This window comes from Microcaecilia unicolor, chromosome 9, assembly GCF_901765095.1.
Source record: "Microcaecilia unicolor chromosome 9, aMicUni1.1, whole genome shotgun sequence".
Taxonomy (NCBI): Eukaryota; Metazoa; Chordata; class Amphibia; order Gymnophiona; family Siphonopidae; genus Microcaecilia; species Microcaecilia unicolor.
The window spans coordinates 209,453,368-209,477,571 of record NC_044039.1 but is presented as its reverse complement, the minus strand read 5'-3'; the positions used below and the strand labels follow the sequence as shown (position 1 = coordinate 209,477,571).

The 24,204-nt window shown below is 42.8% G+C and overlaps 1 protein-coding gene across 2 annotated transcripts in view; it reads right to left on the bottom strand.

The window, feature by feature from the left end:
• The window catches only part of NRDE2 (NRDE-2, necessary for RNA interference, domain containing), a 58,139-nt gene that overhangs the window by 16,145 nt on the left and 17,790 nt on the right, over positions 1-24,204 (bottom strand). For both annotated transcript variants that reach the window (XR_003943365.1, XM_030214749.1), the window contains exons 6-11: positions 21,896-22,301; positions 18,731-18,864; positions 16,200-16,323; positions 10,433-10,611; positions 6,542-6,928; positions 2,819-3,735 (exon numbers count right to left, since the gene is read on the bottom strand). Coding sequence is in view for 1 of the 2 variants with exons in the window: in XM_030214749.1 (XP_030070609.1) it covers positions 2,819-3,735; positions 6,542-6,928; positions 10,433-10,611; positions 16,200-16,323; positions 18,731-18,864; positions 21,896-22,301 (2,147 nt within the window). In the remaining variant the exon portion in view is untranslated. The remainder of the gene's footprint in view (positions 1-2,818; positions 3,736-6,541; positions 6,929-10,432; positions 10,612-16,199; positions 16,324-18,730; positions 18,865-21,895; positions 22,302-24,204) is intronic.

Below are 24,204 nucleotides of genomic sequence, written 5' to 3'. Positions count from 1 at the left end.
AGAACGGAAAACCCATTGTAACAGGGGCGTGGAAGGAGGTTGGCATATATTGCCGTCTCCTTTCTCATGAAGTTGGAAAGTTTTCTAAATGCATTTGGACCTTCCTGCACAAGCCCTTATCTGATACCTTTGATTGGCATATTCTGCGCTCACCTTTTCCAAATCCAAACTCAAGGAGAGTTACACATTCAGTTACAGATGGTAGCCCCCCTTCCTGAGAGGGCCTACAATCTAAGCTGCACCTGAAGCAACAGAGGGTGAAGTGACTTGCCTAAGGTTACAAGCCATGCTGGTGGGAGAAGCAGAATATGAGCTCTGGCTTCTCTGATTTTCAGTCTGCCGCTAAAAACCACTAAGCAGTTCTTCCATTTGACTGTTAAGATAGGAAGACAATGCTGGCTAACTGGAGTAACAATTACCTAGAAATGCATCCGATAGAAGCCCAACAATTGAATCTTGGAAAAAAGGGATATTTTTGTTTTAAACAAAATATTTATTACCTGAACAATCCACCATTCTAGGTATCAAACAAGTGAACGTATGGGGCAATTATAAACAGCATGCCCTGATGCAAAGTGTGGGAGTAATTCCTCTTTGAAAACTGCCCTTTTGTAGCTGCTTTTAATGGGGTAACTTGCCGTCGGGGGGATGGCACTAAAAACATAGGTTTTGAAACTCCAACCTACATACATTATTTTCTGAGCCCCCCCTCCACCCCTCCCCCCAAAAATCACCACCCCTCAATATAGTTACATTGAGTCCCACCCCCCTCAAATACCTTCCCTCAATCTAGCTAACAGTATGCACACATATTTCTAGCTGGACCAAGGGAGGGCAATATCCAGACAGCCAATTTAGCAGAATAAATGGCTCTAAAAATTGCCCACCCCATCATATAAGATGCTGTACCTTGAAACCTGGAAGTTTAATATTAAGGTCACCTATTGGAAACCAGAGCCACAGAATAGACTGGGAGCAGCCTGTTGTGTAGTGGCAGCTCATTGTAAAATATTAATATTACTACTAACAACAATGTACCCAAAACGAATAAGGGATTGAGAAAAGTATGGGATCACCTGGCTACAGAATGGAGGCCAGAAAAATCATGTATCACACAGTCAGTTTGAGGACCTCCGGTAGGGTTACTGTATGGCTCCAGAAAAAGGAGCACAACCTATACTAGAAATCTAACCATTAAAATTAACTAAAACAATCACGTGTAGTATAATAGTGAATGTGCTCAGAATGCCCATGCATGCTACCCAGCCGTAACCAGCTTAAAACATAACATTGGGACCCACCATCATAGCACAGCCCTACCTACCTACCAATTAAAGAAGCACAATATTCATTACAGTCACGGTTTTGCAAGGCAACAAGATCTGTTGATATGAAAAAAAGTGATTAAAGGAAGAAAAATTCTTCTTCACAGGTACTCACCATGACAAGAAATTGTGTTCTTCCATGTATAGATCAGGGAGTCTCAACCCAGTCAATCAGGTTTTCAAGATTCCCATAATTCACCTGCATGAGATAAATTTGCATGCACTACCTCCCATCATATGTAAATCTCTTTCATACATATTCATTGTGGGCACCCTGAAACCCTGACTGGCTTATTTTCGAAAGTGATCGCCGGCCATTTCCCGACATAAATCGGGAGATGGCCGGCGATCTCTTAAAAGCGGCAAAATCGGTATAATCGAAAGCGGCTTTTTTGACAGCATCGCCGCTTTCCCGTCGCCTCGTCGGTGAAAGTTCAAGGGGGCGTGTCAGTGGTGTAGCGAAGGTGGGACATGGGCGGGCATGGGTGTGGCTACCAGATGGCCGGCTTTCGCGGATAATGGAAAAAAAAAGCGGCGTTAAGCAGTATTTCGCCAGGTTTACTTGGTCCTTTTATTTTCACGACCAAGCCTCAAAAAGGTGCCCCAACTGACCAGATGACCACCGGAGGGAATGGGGGATGACCTCCCCGTAGTCCCGCAGTGGCCACCAACCCCCTCCCACACTAAAAAAATACAAATCAAAACCTTTTTTTTCCAGCCTGTATGCCAGCCTCAAATGTCATACCCAGCTCCCTGACAGCAGTATACAAGTCCTTGGAGCAGGTATTAATGGGTATTGCAGTGCACTTTAGGCAGACAAACCCAGGTCCATCCCCCCCTACCTGTTACACTTGTGGTGCTAAGTGTTGAGCCCTCTAAACCCTGCCAAAACCCACTGTACCCACATGTAGGTGCCCCCATTCACCCATAAGGGCTATGGTAATGGTGTAGAGTTGTGGGGAGTGGGTTTGGGGGGGATTTGGGGGGCTCAGCACCCAAGAGAAGGGAGTTATGCACCTGGGAGGTTTTTTTGTATTTTTTAAAACTTTTTAGAAGTGCCCCCTAGGGTGCCGGTTGGTGTCCTGGCATGTCAGGGGGACCAGTGCACTACAAATGCTGGCTCCTCCCATGACCAAATGCCTTGGATTTCGCCGGGTTTGAGATGGCCGGCATTTTTTTCCCATTATCGCTGAAAAACAAAACCGGCGATCTCAAACCCGGCGAACTCTGGCATTTGGCCGGGCTAAACCCTATTATCGGAAAAAAAGATGGCCGGCCATCTTTTTCGATAATACGGTTCCGGCCAGCTGTTGCGCTGCCGCCAAAATAGATCGCCAGCGAACTATTTCACCGGCGACATTCAATTATGCCCCTCTGAGTGTGTCTCAAGGACTGGGTTGAGAACCACTGGTATACACTGCAAAACTGCTATCAGCTGAAATGACCTTATGGTCAGCTATAAATGGCCACAAGTTAAGCAACAGGAAATTTACCTCTGAACAGTCTCCACAAGCCTTTTTCTGGCTTGCTCGGCCTGGATTGCAAACAGCCATGGTTCAAGGCACATGGTGGATCTTCTGACATGATCAAAAAATTTCCTCGCTTTACTAGCGTTATGGGATTTACTTTCCACTTCCACATAGGACTTCCACAGCAACTGGTTCCCAGGATACAACGTCAATGTCTCCCTAAGTGTCTCTCTCAAAGGATTCAAGGGGTGCACACCCATCTTGAGGTGATGCCTGAGTAAATTTGTTTGCATCACAGACAGCGTTTCAAGGGCAGCCCAAGAACTCGACTTCCCATCATCAAGTTCTCCAGCTTTCAGGACACCAACACTGCTCCGTTTATCAGTAAAAAGCTTGAAAATCTGAACCGCAGCATCAACTCCTACAGTTAAGTACTGAAAGAGAGCAAAACAACCCACCAAGCTCACAAGGTGGATACGAGACTTTCCAAGGCCAGAGGAGAGACTTTCCGGAAGACAGTCTTGCACTGCATGCTCATATACCTTACGGACTTTCAAAATGCTGACTGATAACACCTGCCCATTGTAAGGAGCATATGGTCCATTGTCAGCAAGCTTAGTCAGGACATGGACGGCACGTGAGCTGATGGCTCCTTCTAGGGTGTTCAACAGTCCCACTTCCAGTTCAGCATAAAGCAGGCACAAGTTCAAAAGCCCCCAGTTTTTCACCCCGCCGCTTCCTCCCATGCTGATGGCTGTATCGAAAACCTTACGGGATTCATCTACATTTCCCAGCAGCCACTCCAGAAAGGCATATTCCTTCCAAAGGGAAAGATTGTTTCGGTTCTCTGCTTCCTTAAGAAGGTGTTTTGCTAGCTTTTTACTCTTTTTCCCTTGAGACTTGAGGTGCTTTTTGTCTTTTACTTGTAAATACCATGCAACCTGAAAATAAGCACAACAAAATTTCTAAAAAAGTGCCCTGCATTCTGATTACACTCGTTTTAACTTACTTGTACAATTTTCAATGTCAGTGGTTCATTTATAATTAATTAGAATTACCCACTGGGCATACTTTATTCAAGAGAATGCAACAAAACACAAAAATGAAGGGCAGTTGGTAAGGTCCATCTGTACTGCTACCAGTACCGAGTCCAGATCTGGGGTGGAGAGGTTCAGCACTGTTTGTTGGCCAGTGAGGACAAACAGCAGAAGCAGACATCGTCCTCCCTCGCACCCCCGGTGTTCTCAGGCCCCGCGCCAGCCAGCTCTGACAAACAGATTTGAACCCAGATCCCTCATGCTGAGGTACGTACATACTGCATGAGCCAGATTTTATCATGTTTTTCACAATATACGTCAATTAAAATTGTAATGCAAATAATGTAATAAAACTGTTGTATACATCTGGTATGTGAGGAAGACTACATGTCTTTCACTGAATTATCCACACTCTTGCAATAATACAAGTGGAATTATCCTGTATGATAGAATCTAATAGGAATGTGCTGCTGTTTAAAAACTGCATTTACAATAAGTATGTTTCCAATGAAATAAATTGACTATACACCGTTTTGGGTTTGAAGAAGCCAACCAGACGATCAATGTGGAATAATGATTCAGATAATAAATAACTGGGGATAATCAGGTTAATACCACGTTTTCTTTGTTTACTGTTGTGTAATTGATCTCCTTGTCTTGTTTCACTCTCCCTATTTTGTGGTCTAAGGAAGAGTATAGAATTACCTGATGAAATAATTCTTGTGTGTTATTTTCTCTGTATTTCTGGCAAGTTATTTCAGTGCTTATAAAATTAAATTCTTACAAATAAAATTAAACAAAAAAATTTGCATTTAAAAAAAAAAACATCCGTTTTGTGTCCTTTCTAATCTGAAAGGACAACACACACACAAAAACATCAATTAAAATTTGTTTTTAGTGCACTCTAAAACTATTTAGTGCATATTAAAACAAAAAGGAAGAAAAAATAAACCCCCAAAAAGTTAAAACTTAATGCATAATCTTAGGGGTCCTTTTACTAAGGTGCGCTAACAGAACAGATTTAGCATGCGCTATTAGCATTCGTTAAATGCCACACAGTCCATTGTATAGCTATGGGCTGCATGACACTTAACTCGCACTAAAAAATATTAAAAATTAAAAGGACCTCTTAGAATCTAATGATGCTAATTTAAAAGGAAGAATCACATGCGTTAACCCGTTGACCGTGTGCTGAGCCCTAGAGTCTTCTTCAGTGTCACTACTACAGAGATTAACAAGAGAAAGGAGCCTCAGAGAGTGTAGGAAAAGTGAAGGGTCAGACAGCCCCCACCTACGGCTTCCGGATACCAAGGATTTCTGCTCTTCCTCAAGTTTGGAAACTGCTGCTCTGGATGTGGGTCATAAGTGAGCTGTGACTAGGAAATCCCTCTGCTGGAAGACACATCTCTCTGTCAAGTACTTGACAGAAGGTTGTCCTAGTTATAAATAAGTCTCCTTCAGATACATTTTCACTGGCAGAGCCCTTGTATAATATGGCAAAATCCAAATGTATATATGCAAGCTTTAAAACACCAATAAAGAAGACCACAAAAGCCTCTACGGGTGGCAGCTTAGACTGTAAGCCCACTAGGGAAAGAGAAACTACCTGCATATTATGGGCCCTGTTTACTAAAGCGTGTTAAGAGTTTTTAATGCACCTACAATTAGCACACGCACGCTAACCGCGTAGGCACCTATAGGGATATTGTAGGCACATACACAGTTAACGCGTGTTAAAAACACTAATGCACTTATAACGCGTCTTAGTAAACAGGGCCCTATATAAGTAAACCGCTTTGGTTGTACCACAGAAAGGCAGTATATCAAATCCATGACCCTATATATATAGTAAATTTAAAACAAATCAGAGAAAATTTTTCTTCACCCATAATTAAACTCTGAAATTCGTTGCCGGAGAACGTGGTGGAGGTGGTTAGCTTGGCAGAGTTTAAAAAGGGGTTAGACGGTTTCCTAAAGGACAAGTCCATAAACCGCCATTAAATGGACTTGGGAAAAATCCACAATTCCAGGAATAACATGTATAGAATTGTTTGTACGTTTGGGAAGCTCGCCAGGTGCCCTTGGCCTGGATTGGCCGCTGTCGTGGACAGGATGCTGGGCTTGATGGACCCTTGGTCTTTTCCCAGTGTGGCATTACTTATGTACTTATGTCCTCTACTTGGCTCACTTTTATTACATAGAGCAGTGATTTAACCTATTGTGATGTCATAGTGGCTCATTCCACCAATAAGAGCCAACCTCATTAGTGATGTCACAATGGCTTGATTGTATAGAATGTTTGTACGTTTGGGAAGCTTGCCAGGTGCCCTTGGCCTGGATTGGCCGCTGTCGTGGACAGGATGCTGGGCTCGATGGACCCTTGGTCTTTTCCCAGTGTGGCATTACTTATGTACTTATTTAGCAGTGTAAACTGTACTAGCTGCTGGTTTCTACTGTGTTAAAGTATATGAAAAAAATTTAAAAAGTCTTCATACACCTACCTCCCAATGCTCATCTCCCATGTTTAATTTTACTCATCCATTAACCCCATTAATCTTGTGTTTACTACAAACTGTATATTTTTCTTACAACTTTGTAATTCTTTATGTTGTTACTATGTAAGCAGCATTGAGCCTGCCGTGTGTGGGAAAGCGCGGGGTACAAATGTAATAAATCAATAAATAAATAAGAGTGGAAATCCTTGCCATACCTTTGCTATTTCATACTGTAACCAACAGACTGAGAAATGAGACTTCTCCTCCCCTGAGAAGCAAGTCTGTGCCAGCTGGAAGATGTTCTGTAGGAACGCCTCTCCTTCCTTACAATGCCCTGTCTGTCGTCTCCCCGAGACCAGCGTGTCCATATGGCCAAGAATGCCAACTCCAGAGAATGGGCAATCAAAAGGGGTCAACGGCCTCTCAGAAGAGTTCCCACAGTCAAAGATAGAATTCTCATCCATTGCTAGGTACAAGCATGAAACAGGAAGACTGTGTCCACATGGAACCCCCAAAAATTGCAGGAATGCACGCATCAGCTGAAATTTCAGCTCAGGGCTGGAAATTCTGAACAAAGATGGGCCCAGTTCATCAAACAACACCTGTAAAATATAATAAATACAATTAAGGGAACGCTTCCTAATCATTATTAAAAAATCTCCTCCACCAGATATTGATCACCAGTACAGGAAGAAAGAGGCAAACATTCTGTAGAAAAGATCAAGAGGGAAAAGCATGTATTGCATGGCTCATGAAATTCTTTCCAACCTCTCTGCGTGTATTAGGGCAGTTGCAGGGAATAATTTTTGTGGGCGAGGGCAGATTACAGGGGATTGCAAACTGCTTCACTCCAAAAGGGCTAACTGGTGGGGCAATTGTGAGGGGTAGAGGTTTTCGAGGTAAGACAGTGGGGCAGTTGCAAGAAATTACTCATATTCTTGTGTTATTATTATTAATTGTATTTCTATTCAGCCATGGCAATAGCCAGGGCAGAGCAATGTAAGCCACATTGAGCCTGCAAATAGGTGGGAAAATGTGAGATACAAATGCAACAAATAATAAATAAATAAATAGTTTTTGGGGTGGGGCAGTTTGAGGAGTGGTGGGTGTGGAGCAGTTACGGGAAGGTCTTTTGAAAGGAGGCAATCCCTAATTGCTATATTTTACTGTGAGTGAGTTTATGTGGTACAGGAGCTGGAACAACTTCTCCCATAGAAACGTAGGAGGCCATTTTTTGGAGGTTTATTTCTCTGGCATCCCCTCTCTGATCTATACCATTTTCCATCTCTGTGTCTTTTCCCCCAGACTGAGTTTATCTCATTCTATTAATTTTCAGAGACCTATTTCACACCCGGACAATCAGCTATTCCTTCTCCCCTTTGTAGAATTCTTTCCAACTTCCATTGGGCTGGAAAGAATGAAAAGCTCTTGGACGCTGTGCTGTATGCTTTTAACATGGGAGTTTCAGCAAGCTGGCTGAACCAACATTTTCCTGATACAAGCTTTGCAAGGAGACTTTCTCTGGGAGAATAAAAACACTGGACTGATTTAACATGTATACAATTCCACTACAATCTAAAGAGCATATCAGTACAGAAAATGGGTTTTGTTATCAAAGAATGTAATTTATATTTTTGCAAACTATACTTGTACCATCTTATTATTATTATTACATTTGTATCCCACATTATCCCACCTTTTTGCAGGCTCAATGTGGCTTACAATTCATCGTGGATACTGGAAATAGAAAAGAATGTACATTTGGATTTACAGCAAGTTTTGGGTGCATGATGGTGAAATACATAATATTGGAAATAGAAAAGAGTATACATTTGTTTTAGCAGAAGGTTTGGCTACATGATGGTAAAATACATGATAGTGTTAAAGCCATAGACATTAGGTGCATGATAGTGTGAAAGCAAAAGACATTAAAGAACATTCCTGGATATCTTGAAGAAATGCTATGATATGCTAAACAATAACAATAATTTAAAAAAATAAAATGGCAAACTGTAAATAACAATACAAACTCAGAAATATAATTCACAAATTACCTTACTATATATTTTAATTTTTCATTTATAACTTCAGCATATAAACAACCATCTGGTACACAGTTGTTCCTTCTGTGAAAACAGCCATACGACTTCAAATAAAAGCAGTTTCACACATACACACAGCCCTCCCCTGCCATGCACTTCTAGTTTTACCCAGTCAACCTTCATTTATGCTTTATCTACCATCAGTTTACATAACTCCCTCCTCCCTCCATTGTATCCAGAGACCACAAAACTTCTTAGGGGTTGATATTCAAAACAACATAACTGTCCAGAAACGGCTCCTGGTAGGTTAAATCTTTGTTCGGGGCTAACAAGTCATATTCAGCGACACTTAACCAGACTGCACCTCGAATATTGTGTGCAATTCTGGTCACCGCATCTCAAAAGATATAGCAGAATTAGAAAAGGTACAGAGAAAGGCAACGAAAATGATAAAGGGGATGGGACGACTTCCCTGTGAGGAAAGGCTAAAGCGGCTAGGGCTCTTCAGCTTGGAGAAAAGGCAGCTGAGGGCAGATACGATACAGGTCTATAAAATAATGGGTGGAGTTGAATGGGTAGACGTGAAGTGTCTGTTTACGCTTTCCAAAAATACTAGGACTAGGGGGCACGCAATGAAGCTACAAAGTACTAAATTTAAAACGGATAGGAGAAAATATTTTTTCACTCAACATGTAATTAATCTCTGGAATTCTTTGCCAGAGAATGTAGCAAAAGCAGTTAGCTTAGCAGGGTTTAAAAAAGGTTTGAATGGCTTCCTAAAAGAAAAGTCCATAAGCCATTACTAAAATGGACTTTGGGAAAATCCAATACCTGTTCCTAGGATAAGCAGCATAAGATGTATTGTATTGTTTTGGGATCTTGCCAGGTACTTGTAACCTTGATCGGCCATTGTTCTGTGAGATCTTTACACAATTTTATCTCCTCCATGATTTCAATGTGTCATCACCGCCATCCTTTTCTCCATGCCTAGTTTTCTGATTGCAGCTGTAGTGGCTTCTTCCCTTCTCTCACTATCACTGTCCAATTTGGTTATCTGTCCTCATGGTGTGAACAGTGCACGCAGCGTCATGCATTGCTGGCCTGCATCTCGGAGTTCCAGCTATGACTTTTAGGATCTTCAGTTTTCTTTTTTTTTTTTTGGGGGGGGGGGGCATATTTCAGGCTCTGAAGTATTCTTTTTATTTTGTTGTAAGCAGGCTGGCCGCCACAGAAATCACCTATTTTCTTGCCCTTCATTTCTGTGGCCCCACAGCACTCTCCAGTTAGGCAGCCATCTTCGTCCAACAAATCACCTTTAATTAAAAATATCTTCAAACAATGTATGCAATAATTCTGTTCTAGTGCAAAGAGAGTGGGAAGTGGACCAATGACTCCAGGGAAAACGGGAGATAAGATTTCAGAGTACCACTTTATTCAATGACTCGACACAGAAACTGTGTTTCGGCCACAGGCCTGCCTCAGGAGTTTGTTCTACTGAATCATCAGGGAGGCTTTTCCTAATTTCAAACTCTAACTTCTGTTCAATATAATCCAGATCACATTCAGCTTTTTGGAATTTAAAAAAAAAAAAACCTCTCTCGAGAAGATGCTGCCGACGCTGACAAGATAACGACACGCGCAACAAAAAAGGCGAAAGCGCGGATGCTTTACGGGCTTTCCCCAGCTCGGGGGGGAGGAAACAACTTCGCTTTCATTCCCTGCAAACACATTTGAAAAAAACTTCCTTGACTGAATATGTTTGGGGGCCTCCACAAAGATAAAAGGCCAAGCATCTAGTCTTCCAAATAACTTCAACACCACATCTGCTAATATATTTATTATGGATATCCTAAAAACCTAGCCTGTTTACAGCCTTCAATGACTGAATATGGACAAGCCTGTTCTAGGACCTTATTCCACTGTGCATATTCTGGAAATCACAATATTTATTTTAAATGCATTTCACTTACACATATTCAAAGCAAGTTTTTTTTTGGTAAATGAACTTGCTTGAATTCAAAACAAGCTCATGAATACCAGCCCTCCCTCCTCCCATCCATTAACCTGTCTCTCTGGGTCCTCACAGTCCTCTTCTGACTGGCCTTTCGCTTTGTCGGGTTTCCAGGGCAGCCAGTGCTTGGCTTCACGTGCACACTCCACCTCCAGCCAGAGACGCCATCTAGGACAAGTTTTATCCTTTATTTCTGGGTCATCTTCTGCATTTTCTTCCTCTTCCTCCTCACCTAAAAATAAGCCACACATATTATACATGTGAACTGGCCACTCACTTTTCTCCACAACACTTCTGGAATGCGTTGCTGAGCAACTTAAAAACGATTTAGGAACTAACTAACTTCCGCAAACTACTGAAGACCCATCTCTTCAACAAGGCATACCACAAAAATCAACAAATGTGAACTCCTACATAGATATCCAGAAGTGTCTTACAATATTTGCTTGTTAAACTATCATGTTTTATTATCATGTTACCCAAGATCCTTCTGTAATACTAAATGTATATTTTTTCGTGTTGCCACTATTCATGATGTATTGTAAGCCACATTGAGCCTGCAAAGAGGTGGGAAAATGTGGGATACAAATGAAATAAATAAATAAATAAATATCTGTCATCTCTAGCTTAAACAATAAGCTACCTGATGAAAAGTAGAAATTTTCCTTGAAGGCACTCGATGCTGTAAAATAGATCTGTACATACGATGACGCAGCAGGGCTTATCGTATGCCACCAGATCACCTCCATCTCTACTTCAATCCTTCACCCTACTCCAAGGACCTACTTCCTGCTCTAATAGGACTGGCCATAGCATCTGATGCTGTCATAGAGGCTGGTATGCACTGTTTCTTTCACATCTTTGGGGGGATGGCAGGGGGTCAGTGACCACTGAGGGAGTAAGGAGGTGTCATTCTTTAATCCCTCCAGTGGTCAATCTGGTCATTTATTTTATTTCATTTGATATATCGGTAATTGCCATATGGCAGGTAAGCGGTTAACAATAAAAGCTCAAGAATAGCACTAATAAGGGAGCAGGGATGGGAAATAGTCTGAATTAGGAAGGAAAAGCTTGAGTAAAAAGTGAAGATTTATTTATTTTAGGGCACATTATTGTGACTTAGTCATGACTGAAACAGGTCTAGACCAAAATGTCTAACTTTTAGCCCTGGACGTTTTGGCTTTATTCCATTAAGGCAGAAAAACGTCCAAGGAATAGTTGACGTCTAAGGAATGGATCCTAAGGAGCTTAGCCGAGATTGGGTGGCAGAGCCGGTGGCGGGAGGCGGGGATGGTGCTGGGCAGACTTATACAGTCTGTGCCAGAGCAGGTGGTGGGAGGCGGGACTGGTAGTTGGGAGGCGGGGATAGTGCTGGGCAGACTTATACGGTCTATGCCCTGAAAAGGACAGGTACAAATCAAGGTAAGGTATACACAAAAAGTAGCACATATGAGTTTATCTTGTTGGGCAGACTGGATGGACAGTGCAGGTCTTTTTCTGCCGTCATCTACTATGTTACAAGGTTTGGGAATGCCCAAATCCCCCACTCCCCCCAGCACACCCTTTTGTAATCTGGATGCACTGCAGATGCACTGCATAGAAAAACATCTTTAAAATATGGGGGGTTTTGAAAATAGCGATTTGGATGTTTGGACAACAAAAAATGTCCATTTGCCGCTTTGCACCACTTTCTGGACATTTTTATGTTTCAAAAATGAGCCCCAATATATATACTGCATTCTTGATAATGCCAAAAAGTTATGGCTGGGACTATGAGCATGAACCATCACCCAGATTATAGTTGACATTCTGCCTACCAATATTTATTAAGGCTGGAACATAGGATACTGCAAGGGTGAGGCAGAGTTTCTACTGAAATGAAACCTGACAGTTTATACTGCAAGAGGGAAGAATGGTTAATAGTGTAAAGACTAAGCACGGGAAACTACGAAATTAAACCTTCAGAAAATGAGAGTTTGAAGCACAGTAATCACTGTGAATCTAGTCCAGACAGCTGTACCATGAAAAGTCCAACACAAAAGACCTTGTACAGACTAACAAGAGAAACTAGAGAGAAATGAAAAAAACAGATGATGTGGAGGAGACACATCTCAGGTAATACTGAGAAGTGGAAACATCTGTGGGGGTGAAAGGGTGAGAGACAACTAATATTAAGAAAAGGAAGCTGTGCCGAGTTTGCTAGCCCAAACACACCAGATCTTGTAGCATTACTGTATAGCTTGTATTAGAGTCCAAAATACTGCTGACCTTCGGAGCAGAAATCACAGACAAATATACGAGAACAAGTAAGGCGGAGCCTGTGAAACCAAGGATAAGATCTTGAGAAAAGCGCAGGTTATGCTGCAAGATTAATCTCAGATGAGTTTGCAATGCTAAGCCGAACCATTTGTCTGAGGATAAAGCCAGGTGTGGATCTATAAACTGAATCCCAATTGATACGGAGAGATATCACTAGGCAAGCTGGAGAAAATAAAGACCATTGATTCTATGAAGTTAAACATACCAGACTGTGCGGGAACAGGTGCAAGTGATTCCTTAAGGGTAATCTGCTGTGATTTGTTGAGTTTAAGCACCGGTGACTTTTTGAGGATTAAGTGCGGATCATTCTGTGACACCAGTGATTCCATGAAGAGTAAGCACAGGTAACATAGTAAGTGACGGCAGATAAAGACCTGAATGGTCTGTTCAGTCTGCCCAACAGTCACATTCATTATCAATTCAAGATTAAATCAACAATATCAATAGAGACCAACTCATGAGAATTACAGATGAGCCCATAATGACAATCACAGAGGCTGGATGAGGTTGGTTAATCTCAGAAGAGACTGCGAGGTAGACAGCAAAGACTCAGTGAAGGTAACTAAGTCTAAGGGAAATTACAAGAAACCCCACAAGAGTAATCACAGGCGATTCCATTAAGGCAATCAGGGACTCTTGGAAAAATACCATACGTAACATCATGAGGATAATCAGCAGAGCTTCTATAAGGAGAAGCACTGGCGATGTTGTCAGTTTACGAAGATGAGCATAGGTGATTCTTTAAGAGAAGGCCCAGGAAAGTCCAAAAGGATAAGGGTCACTAATGCTGTAAATACAATCCAAGGCAATACTGCAAAAAAGAAAAAAAAAAATCTATAGGTGATTCCTAGTTGTCAAGTCAGGAACACTCATAAAACGGAATCTAGCACATCCTTTGAAGAGAAGGCCAACCGATTTTATGAGAAGGACTAGCTAAGCCTGTGAATTCAAGCACTGAAGATTCGTTAGGAAAAGGCCTGTCTACTCTGTGCAGATTAAGTCCTGCTTATTCTGCGGATATAAGGCCTTTCCATTCAATGCTGTTAAGGCCTGCCAAGCCCATGCAGCTAAAAGTCTGTGCAGTTGAGGTACCAAAGCTCCGTGGTTATGTAGGCACAGGATAACCTGAGAAAGAACAGCTACCAAAAATGGATTAGCACCAAATAAGGTGATCCTTTGCAGGTAAGGTGAACGGAGCTTGAAATGCTAAGCAAAGTTGAATCAGCAAACGGTGAAAAAGGGCAGAAGCAAAGTACATGAAAAAGAATCACAAATCACACTTTGGAAGAAGCCGGGTCTTAGCTGAGAAGGAAAATCTCAAGGTTGGAAATGAAAACGCAGTACAGCCTGTTAAACAGATTAAGGTGGGGAGACTTCTGCGGCACAAATAAGGGAAAGACTTAAAAAGTTGCAAAAGCTCTCAAATATGAAGCAGATGGCTGCCTGGTGAAAAGGAGCTGAGAAGTGAAGCTAGAATACAAAAGGCCAGCAGAGAATAAACAATGCAACTTACAAACTTAGTAAAGGAGAGGAAGGATAAGCTCAATAATAAACCAGCACCAGTTAAAGATGCAACGCAGGATAAGAGCCTGAAGGAGCTATAGCTGATGCTAAAGAAAAATGCAATCTACACTGGTAACAAAAGAAGACTGGGAGACTGGGAGGCATATTTTCAAAGCACTTTGGGAGGCTAAGTTTCATAGGTTTCTATGGAACTTTGGGAGGCTAAGTGCTTTGAAAATAAGCCTCTGGGTGGCTAAATGGCAGATGACGTTTAATGTGAGCAAGTGCAAGGTGATGCATGTGGGAAAAAAGAACCCGAATTATAGCTACGACATGCAAGGTTCCACGTTGGGAGTTACGGACCAAGAAAGGGATCTGGGTGTCGTCATCGATAACACACTGAAACCTTCTGCTCAGTGTGCTGCTGCGGCTAGGAAAGCGAATAGAATGTTGGGTATTATTAGGAAAGGTATGGAAAACAGGTGTGAGGATGTTATAATGCCGTTGTATCGCGCCATGGTGCGACCGCACCTTGAGTATTGTGTTCAATTCTGGTCGCCGCATCTCAAGAAAGATATAGTGGAATTGGAAAAGGTGCAGAGAAGGGCGACGAAAATGATAAAGAGAATGGAATGACTTCCCTATGAGGAAAGGCTAAACAAATTACTTAAAAAAGGAAGTCTTTAACAGCCCCAAAAAATTCCAGGTTTTATATGAGAGCATGCTTCACCGAGTCAGCATTCCATGCCAGAAGAGTTCAATAAAAGCAGGGAGAAAATTGTCAAGACTGGCATGCAGGGCTACAATGTATTACCTTTCTGGGTTCAAATCCCACACATTTCTTGTGACATTTGCCAAGTCACTTCACCTTTTGTTGCCTCCAGTACATTCATAGGACCTCATTTAGTAAGGAGTGTTAGCTAGTTAATGCACATTAATTTTACTGAAGTACATAAGTCATATTAAAAATAATAAGGCTTTTGTTATTTAGAGAGTGTTAAATCTCATTAACGCACGTACTGGCTAAAGTGTATTAGTAAATGTAAGCCCTATAAGTATTGACACTGGGACAGACCAAAGGTTCATCAAGCCCAGCATCCTGTTTTCAATAGTGGCCAATCCAGGTCACAAATACCTGGCAACATCCCAAAAAAGCTCAATACATTTTATGCTGCTTATCCCAGAAATAAACAGTGGATTTTCCTCAAGTCAATTCAATAATGGTCTATGGACTTTTCTTTTAGGAAGCTGTTCAGACCCATTTTAAACCCCGCTAAGCTAACCGCCTTTACCACATTCTCTGGTACAAGAACAGGCAAATAGCTACTGTATCTGAATCACCATAAGCCACCAATGAAAAAGGCAGGAGCTAAACCTAAAGAAATAATCTGCAAGGACTCCTGAATTTACTTCCAGCTGCACTCACTCCCTGCTGAACTGTTACTACTGGACTTTCTTCTAAAAGAGAAAAGCGGGCAGAAACCATGTCCGGTACCTTTCTCTCATTCTTCGGGCAGTGGCGTAGCGAGGGCGGCTGCCACCCGGGGCGGGTCGCCGCTGCGTACCCCCCCCCTCGGCGCATCACCCAAGCCCCCCCTCAGCGCATCAACCCCCTCGGCGCATCACCCAAGGCCCCCTCCCCCCCCCCGAGTGCATTCTTGCCTGCCATGTGCACACCACTGGGGGGGTGTCGGTTCCGCTGGTTCCCTGCTCCCTCTGCCCCGGAACAGGAAGTAACCTGTTCCAGGGCAGAGGGAGCAGGGAACCAGCGGAGCCGACACCCCCCCCCCCCCCCCCCCCAGTGGCGTGCACCCAGGGCGGACCGCCCCCACTGCCCCGCCCTTGCTATGCCACTGTCTTCGGGCAAAATAAGTGAGGAAAGGCTTCTCTCCTCATGCGGGTAGATTTTTCCTAAAGAACTGAAATTTGCCATAAAAAGATTTCACTTGAATCTATGAGGCTGATTACCATGTGATTAATGCCAACAGGCAGGCTTACCAAAGTTATTGACAACAACCCAGCCTCCCCTTTCTTGCTGACGCATCCATGCATTCCAGCCTTTGGCTCCTTTTTCCCCAAACCGAGGCTCTCCGCTGTCCCAGAAAGGTTCGAAAAACTCCACCTGCACAGGAAACAATTTGGCGAATTGATTGTAATTAAAATAAATTTGTTTTTATAAAAATTGAGGCTATTCAGTACCTTTTAAATCCTTCTGTTCTTCGCTGGCAATAAGCAGGAGCTCCTACCCCCTGCTTGTACATGCCCCGAGAAGGAGTCTCTGCCAGCGAAGAACAGCCAATGGCAAAAAGCACTTCTGAGAGTGGAGGGCTGCTGGTCCAATGGGTGCTCAGGTAGGTATGGCTGGGCAGCATGTGGTTTATTGGTCAGAACTGCAGAGTGGAGGAGGGTGCACTGCACAGTGTGGCCTGACAGATGAGTCATGGACATGGGAAAACAATGGATGGGTGAGTGACATGTTGAGGGAATGTGGAGGCGAAAGGGTGTGAAAGAACAAGAATAGGGGAAAGAAGAGGGTGAGAGAGCCAATTAGGGCAGGGTGGAGATGGTGTTGATGGAACGGTGCTGTAATTTTTTTTTTTTTAATGATCTCGGATCTGTATTTTTATCTGGTTTACGCATTATTTTGTGCAAATAAAAGTTAAACAGGTTATAAGCAATTTCTTTCTGCTTAGGCTAACTTTACATGTGGGGCTAGCTTTTGAGACTCATTCTCTGTTCGTTAGGCCAGTGAAAAAAAAAATGTAAGAGAGACCAGCTCTCCAAAAGCTAAGCAGTGGGCACATACTTTAAGTTCAAATAGAACATATTGTCTATCAAACATATAAACGGCGAATGACCGTACTCACTCGCAAATGCGCAGTAGACTTCCCTCTCTGTCCCGCCCCCGCGTCAATACGTGATGACGGGGGGGCGGGACAGAGAGGGAAACTGCGCGAAGGGGAGGGAACCGCCGAGGTCGCCACCCGCTCCCCCTCCCCCCTCGAGGTCGCCGCCACTGGTACCCCCCCCCCCCGGAGTCGCCGCCGCCGCCACCCCTCCACCCGGTCCGTCTCTTCGCTATTCAACTTACATCTCTGGAGCAGGCAGATCAGCTGAGCTGCCGTTGGCCTTCCTTCCCTGCCTTTGTCCCGCCCTCGCCGATGTTACGTCACACGAGGGCGGGACACAGGCAGGGAAGGAAGGAAGGCCGACGGGAGCTCAGCTGATCTGCCTGCTCCGGAGATGTAAGTTGAATAGCGAAGAGATGGGCCGGCGTCGGCGACTCGGGGGGGGGGGGGGGTAGCGGCGACCCAATAGCCCGTTTTAACGGGCTCAACGGCTAGTAACTATATATGGTAGTGGACTAACACAGTAACCATAATACTTTGCACACCTTTTAGGCAGAATAAGGGGCTATGATGGATTGTTTTCAACCTGATGCTGATGGAGGGCGACTGGACTGACGTGGTGTTAAGCTCTGTCAGTTCACCATCAAGACCTGCATTCTGTTCCCTACAGGGGGTGAAAGAGTATCCTGAGAGTGGGACAAGAATAGGAAGGAGAAAAACTTTGCAGGAAAAGTGACCCCCAAAAATTAGGAAGCAAAAGTACAAGATCACAGCTGTCAGGTTACCCAGTTCCAGGAGGGAGTCTCAGGATCCCACAGCCAAAGCTTAAAGGTCATGTTTTATTTTGTTTGGCAGTCACAAATTATGTATCTAAAACGTGGCGTTTCTTCTCATTGCACTGCCCTTTAACAAAATCTAGGAACTCACAGGATACCTAGAATGTCAGGCAGCAGGAAGTAATGTAGATTGAGGGAAGGCTGGTATCTCACCTATATTTTATCTCCCTCCCAGCCCTAACATACCTAGTCTGGTCACTGTAGTGACAGTTTTGGACCAGACGCAACTGGTAAGAGAAAAAAAAAATATCCTACAATCACATAAAGAACTGAATCAAATTAAAAAGAAAAATAATAGTCATATGAGTGAATCGAACTCGAAAACATTTTGGACGAATTGGACGGCACTAGTTACCAGCAAACTGCACTGGGTGAGATTACAGGACCACTGGCTGGGAAACTCCACTGGCAGGTCATACTGAAAATTAATTTGATCAATCAAGTCTCATTTTACTGTAAAGCAAGATCTGTAAACTAAAGAATCACAGGATATACAGGGAGCTCTAATTTCACTAACTCAAGGCGCGAGAGTCTCTACCATCAATAGGAAATGTTCACAATTAGCAATCTGTGATGGGATGGACAGAATAAAGGCGAGATATGCAGAAAGGATGAGCGAGTGAGAATTTGGAAACAACACGAACAGCAGGGCGCCTCGCTGTACTACCAATTAAATATAGAAGGAAATTAATTTTTTTATAATTACATTTATTTTACTATATTACTACACATTTGCTAGGGAACAATGAAGTGGAACTTTTAAAGCACCGAGGCCTGAGTTTACAGAGACGGCCACAAGGTAAGGAGAGAGAGAAACTAAAGCTCTCGGGGGCAGAGTTCCTACCTGTCGCTTTGTTGACATGTCTGTGACGCTGTCAGGTTTGAAGAAGGTGAAATCACTCATAGCCTGGAAGAGGGAGATGGCTTTTTCAGATTGTCCTGCCTGCCGGAGGAAATGGCATTGCTGCAGGAAGATACCTGAAATGTACATGAGAGGAGGAGGTGTCTAACGGGGCACAGGTATGTGTTACCCAAAAGAAAGCACACTACAGGAAATCTAACACAACAGAAAGCTTACAAACTAAGAAGATGAATTAGAAATGCATCTTTTACAGAACCAGTGAAACAGGTACAGTGAAAGAAAGTCACTTTATGGTCACGTAATTAACATTATAGAATGTGTACCATTAAACAGTTGTCTGCTCTATGTTGAATTACTATGCACTTCGCCTTTATCTGACATTATCATATGTGACAACAACACACGATTTGGCAGCCTTCCGGAAACTATTAAAGACTAACCTGTTCAGAGAGACTTATCAAAAGGACCCTTCTTAAAAACAGGACATCAGAACTATACCAGAATTAGTTAACACTGAATTATCCTTATTTTGGTTACTTTATCACATTGTCATTATTGAACGCTTTTCATTACCCTTGATTTCTGAAATGTATTGATTACCGATTTTATTCTAATTTACTGTGTACTCTATATACTCTGATTGGAACATTCTTCTGTATTTCTTATTCCAGAAATGGCAATCGCCACTACGGTATTTGTAAGCCACATTGAGCCTGCAAAGAGGTGGGAAAATGTGGGATATAAATGCAGAAAACAAAAATAAAGTCTCCAAACAAAAAAAAAAAATGGAGGTTTCAATGAATTCTGTTAAAGTAAACAATTTGTAATACAACAGTTCAAACTCCGCCTTTTTATGTGAAAAAATAAAAGTTACAGAAGTTCAAACATGTAACTTTTAGAGGCTGCCTACGGACCTATGACATGAAAAATCAGTCACTCAACATTTTGGATTTGCTGCTTTTGTCACCTTTTCTCAGAGACGGTCACGTATGTCCGATAAGGTCAGGAGAACAGACGTTCCCAGAGCAGCGCTGTTTTCTACCCAGTTTCCTTGAAAGAGCTTGGCATTATTACAGTGACAGTTCAGAAATGTCCTAATACTCTTATCCCTATACCCCAGAAACTGGTTTATTATCCTCAAACCTGGAACCATTATACTGTGCCACGTTTCAGGAGTATACATGGGTGGAACAACAGTTCAATTGTGCTGACACACTGACTACATACCACGAGCAAAATGAATTTTCCAAGAAGGTCATTGGAATATACAATATTGCTTTCTCTCGCTGCTAAATGGTTTAACACAGTTTTAAAAGCTTCAGTAGCCCATGAAGTATCATGCATCAATTATAACACAAAGCCCTGAACAGGCTTACAAATGAAAACAGAAAGCCATATAGCTTAGTAGGAATTCTTATTCAAGAAAGAAGCAGAAAATTAAAGAGCATAAGATGCCTTTGAGTATTGGGATTATTTGAATAACAGTTGCTGATATTCGGATAAAAGCTTCAGCACCAGCCAAGGATACTCAGTATGTGGAGGAGTGGCCTAGTGGTTAGGGTGGTGGACTTTGCCTGGGGAACTGAGGAACTGAGTTCGATTCCCACTTCAGGCACAGGCAGCTCCTTGTGACTCTGGGCATGTCACTTAAACCTCCATTGCCTGCCGCATTGAGCCTGCCATGAGTGGGAAAGCGCAGGGTACAAATGTAACAAAAATAAAATAGATACTATTGGAGATTCTAGATGGAATGTTGCTACTATTGAGATTCTGTTGCTACTATTGGAGATTCTACATGGAATGTTGCTATTTCACTAGCAACATTCCATGTAGAAGGCTGCGCAGGCTTCTGTATCTGTGAGTCTGACGTACGTGCAGGACGTCAGACTCACAGAAGCAGAAGCCTGCGCGGCCACATTGGTGATCTGCAAGGGCCGACTTCTACATGGAATGTTGCTAGTGGAATAGCAACATTCCATGTAGAATCTCAAATAGTAGCAACAGTGGAGGAGTGGCCTAGTGGTTAGGGTGGTGGATTTTGGTCCTGGGAAACTGAGGAACTGAGTTCGATTCCCACTTCAGGCACAGGCAGCTCCTTGTGACTCTGGGCAAGTCACTTAACCCTCCATTGCCTGCCGCATTGAGCCTGCCATGAGTGGGAAAGCGCGGGGTACAAATGTAACAAAATAAATACTCAGTGGCACTACCCACACAGTACTACTGAAGAAACTTACAGAATACCTCGGTACGGGCAAAGTAAGGGTGAAGATGGTACGTATCAGAAAAGAATCTCTTGGCTTGTAAACTGTCTTATATTAATTTGAAGAGTAATATAAAAGATTCCTGCAGATAAATAAGATAAACCACCCAGGTAGTGTTAGGATAGAAAAACTGATGCCCTAACATCATCCGGTTAGCTATCCGGCTGGGCCCGCTACTCTACTCGGATATTCAGCATCACCTCACTATTCAGATAATGATGCTAGATGTCCATAAATAATTTAAATGCCTCTAAGATTAAAGTTCTCATCATAACCCATAAGACATTTTATTCCAACGTCCCATCTTACCTTTCCTCTATTATCATCCCCTCCACCCCCCCCCCCCCCCCACCCCCCGCTCCTTCAATGACTGCTAGCTTTGCTTCCCATCTGTCTCTTCTGCTCCCCTTGACTCTACTCATTCTTCTGCTGAGGTTTTATCTAGCACCATCTCTTTGGAACATCCTCCCAAACAATTACGCCCAGAAATATCCTACCTAAAATCTATTTAAAGACCCACCTGTTTTCTGTTGCTTTTGACCCATGATTTGATTAACTATTCCACCCACAATTTAATAACTTTATTTTCCCCTTACCAGGACCAAGTGTCACTTATCTTTCTTTATTTCTCGCCACACCATTCTTTCTCTCTTTTCTATCAGATCTTGTAGTTCTTTTCGTATTTTCTGATACTTTAATTATTGTATACCGCTTTGACGTTTACCCGTTATAGTACTATGAAAGGCAGTATATTAAAACCAACAAACTGTAACCACAATCATGTGACAACCAACATTTAACACAAATAACCACACACTTTAAACACTGACTTGCCTATGTATCAAGGAAAATGGGGCCACAACAAAAAATTAGGGGACAAACGTACCAAACATGGCTTCCTCTGTGCCCGGCAGCAGAGGGTGGGACACCATACTGCCGTCCCGCACTGCTGCCAGGGTGCTCAAACATTTCCCATAGATACTGAGGACTTTGGACACTGAAAAGGTGCTGAACTGGCTCTGGGAAAACAGGAGATACTTCTGCCACAGCGCAGCGTCGTTAGGATGCAGAAAAACCAGCTTCTGCCACTCCTTCAGGAGCACAGCAGGCTCCCACAATTCTTCGCACAGTTTAAGCCTGGCGAGCTTCAGCTCCACTCGGTGCGGATTGCTCTCAATGGCCCTGTCTAGGATTGAGAGCTTTTTCTCCAATATCAGTTTCAGAGACTTTCTTCTGCTTTCTAGCTCTTTCTCATCAATGGTGTACATACTGGGTCCTTTCATCAATTCATCCTTAAGAAACAATTAAAAAAAAAATAAAGTTAAAAAGTCAGTAGGCACAACTACTTGGTCAATGAAATGGAAGGCTAAGAACAATGGTTAAACAGGGACTATCTCCAAAAACGGAGAACAGAATCAACTGCAGTGACACGGCTTCACTGCTACTAGAAGAGGGCAGAATTTTGTTTTTCCTCACTTCTTGTCATATCAGCCATCTTTATTATCAATTCAAGAAAGAGCAGAAAGAAAAAAAAAAAGCCTTAGGTTTCACCACACGTTGCTATGATCCTCATAAATGGCTTTAGGCACCATCAGGTCTGGGGTGGCTTTACCCCTAACCCCCAGAACCCAGAGATTCCATAATCCATCATTCATCTCAACTGATAAACTGCCTTTCCAGCTTATTAAAAGACTGCACAAGGCAGCTTACAACAATTATACTTTATAGTTTATGTAGGGGTCCTTTTACTAAGACGAGCTATTAAATAAAAAAAAAAAGTGGCTGGTAGTAGTTTACAACCATTTTTTTAGTGCAGCTCAAAAATGGCCAAATTTCAATTTTTTATATTAATGGCCATGTACTAATTTCCAAATTAGTGTGTGGCCAATACCGCCTGAGCCCTGGCCGCCTCCTATTCAGCACAGGCAGTAAGGGCTCACGCGTTACTCGTGCGATAATTGGGCAGTGCGTGGCAATGTTCCCGCTCTGCCCAATTACTGCTGGGAATGCCAACTCCCCACCCCCCACGCCACAAAACAAAAATTATTTTCTTGCACAGGACACAGCACGCAGCAAACCCAGAACTACTGCAGCGCACCTGGCGGTAGTGCTGTTTTGCCGCGTGGTAGTCCTACCGCACCTTGGTAAAAGGGTCCCTAAATTTGTTATACCACTTTACATAATACAAATATCAAAAGCAGTTTACAATACTCAAAATATATAATATAAAAAACTACAATAATGACAGTAAAGTCCATTCATTTTACAGTAGCACTTAATCCCCCCACGTTCAAGCCAGTAAATGCCAAGGCAAAAAAAATGAGCTTGAAATGGGGTAAAAGATTTCTCTCCTTGTAAAGTATCCACTAACATATTCCAGAGATCTGGGGCCACAATATAAAATGCCCACCTCCTTTGTTGCTGATAAATGTGCCTCTTACTCCTGGTACTTCTAACCGCAATGCATCTAAATAATGTAAATTTCACCTAGGAACATAGGGTTTTATCAATGCTGCAAGCATCAGAGGAGTTTGCCCATAATACACTATGAGGGACATTTTCAGTGTCATCAAATGGTGAAATTATGGAATGCACCCAGTAGACGTTAGAGCATTTTCATCTTATACTCTTTTTTGGAAAAGATTGAAATCTCAATTGTCTTCTGAATTTTTATTATAAACATTAGATCTTAAAATGAGTTACTTTGTATGGTATCCGGTATCTGCTGTTAACCCGCTCTGAACCTAAATTTAGAGAGAGTAGCAGGCTATAAGTACTCATCGTCATCACTGATTCCTACAAATTCTCAACCGGAGGCCTAGGCACTCGAGTGACTGAACCACCCTCACTCAGCTCATTTACAACTAAATACAATTTTCGGGTATTTTTATTTCTTTTTTTATTTTTGTTACATTTGTACCACGCACTTTCCCACTCATGGCAGGCTCAATGCGGTGGGCAATGGAGGGTTAAGTGACTTGCCCAGAGTCACAAGGAGCTGCCTGTGCCTGAAGTGGGAATCGAACTCAGTTCCCCAGGACCAAAGTCCACCACCCTAACCACTAGGCCACTCCTCCACTGTTGCTACTAGTTGAGATTCTACATGGAATGTCGCTATTCCACTAGAAGTCGGCCCTTGCAGATCACCAATGTGGCCGCGCAGGCTTCTGCTTCTGTGAGTCTGACGTCCTCCAC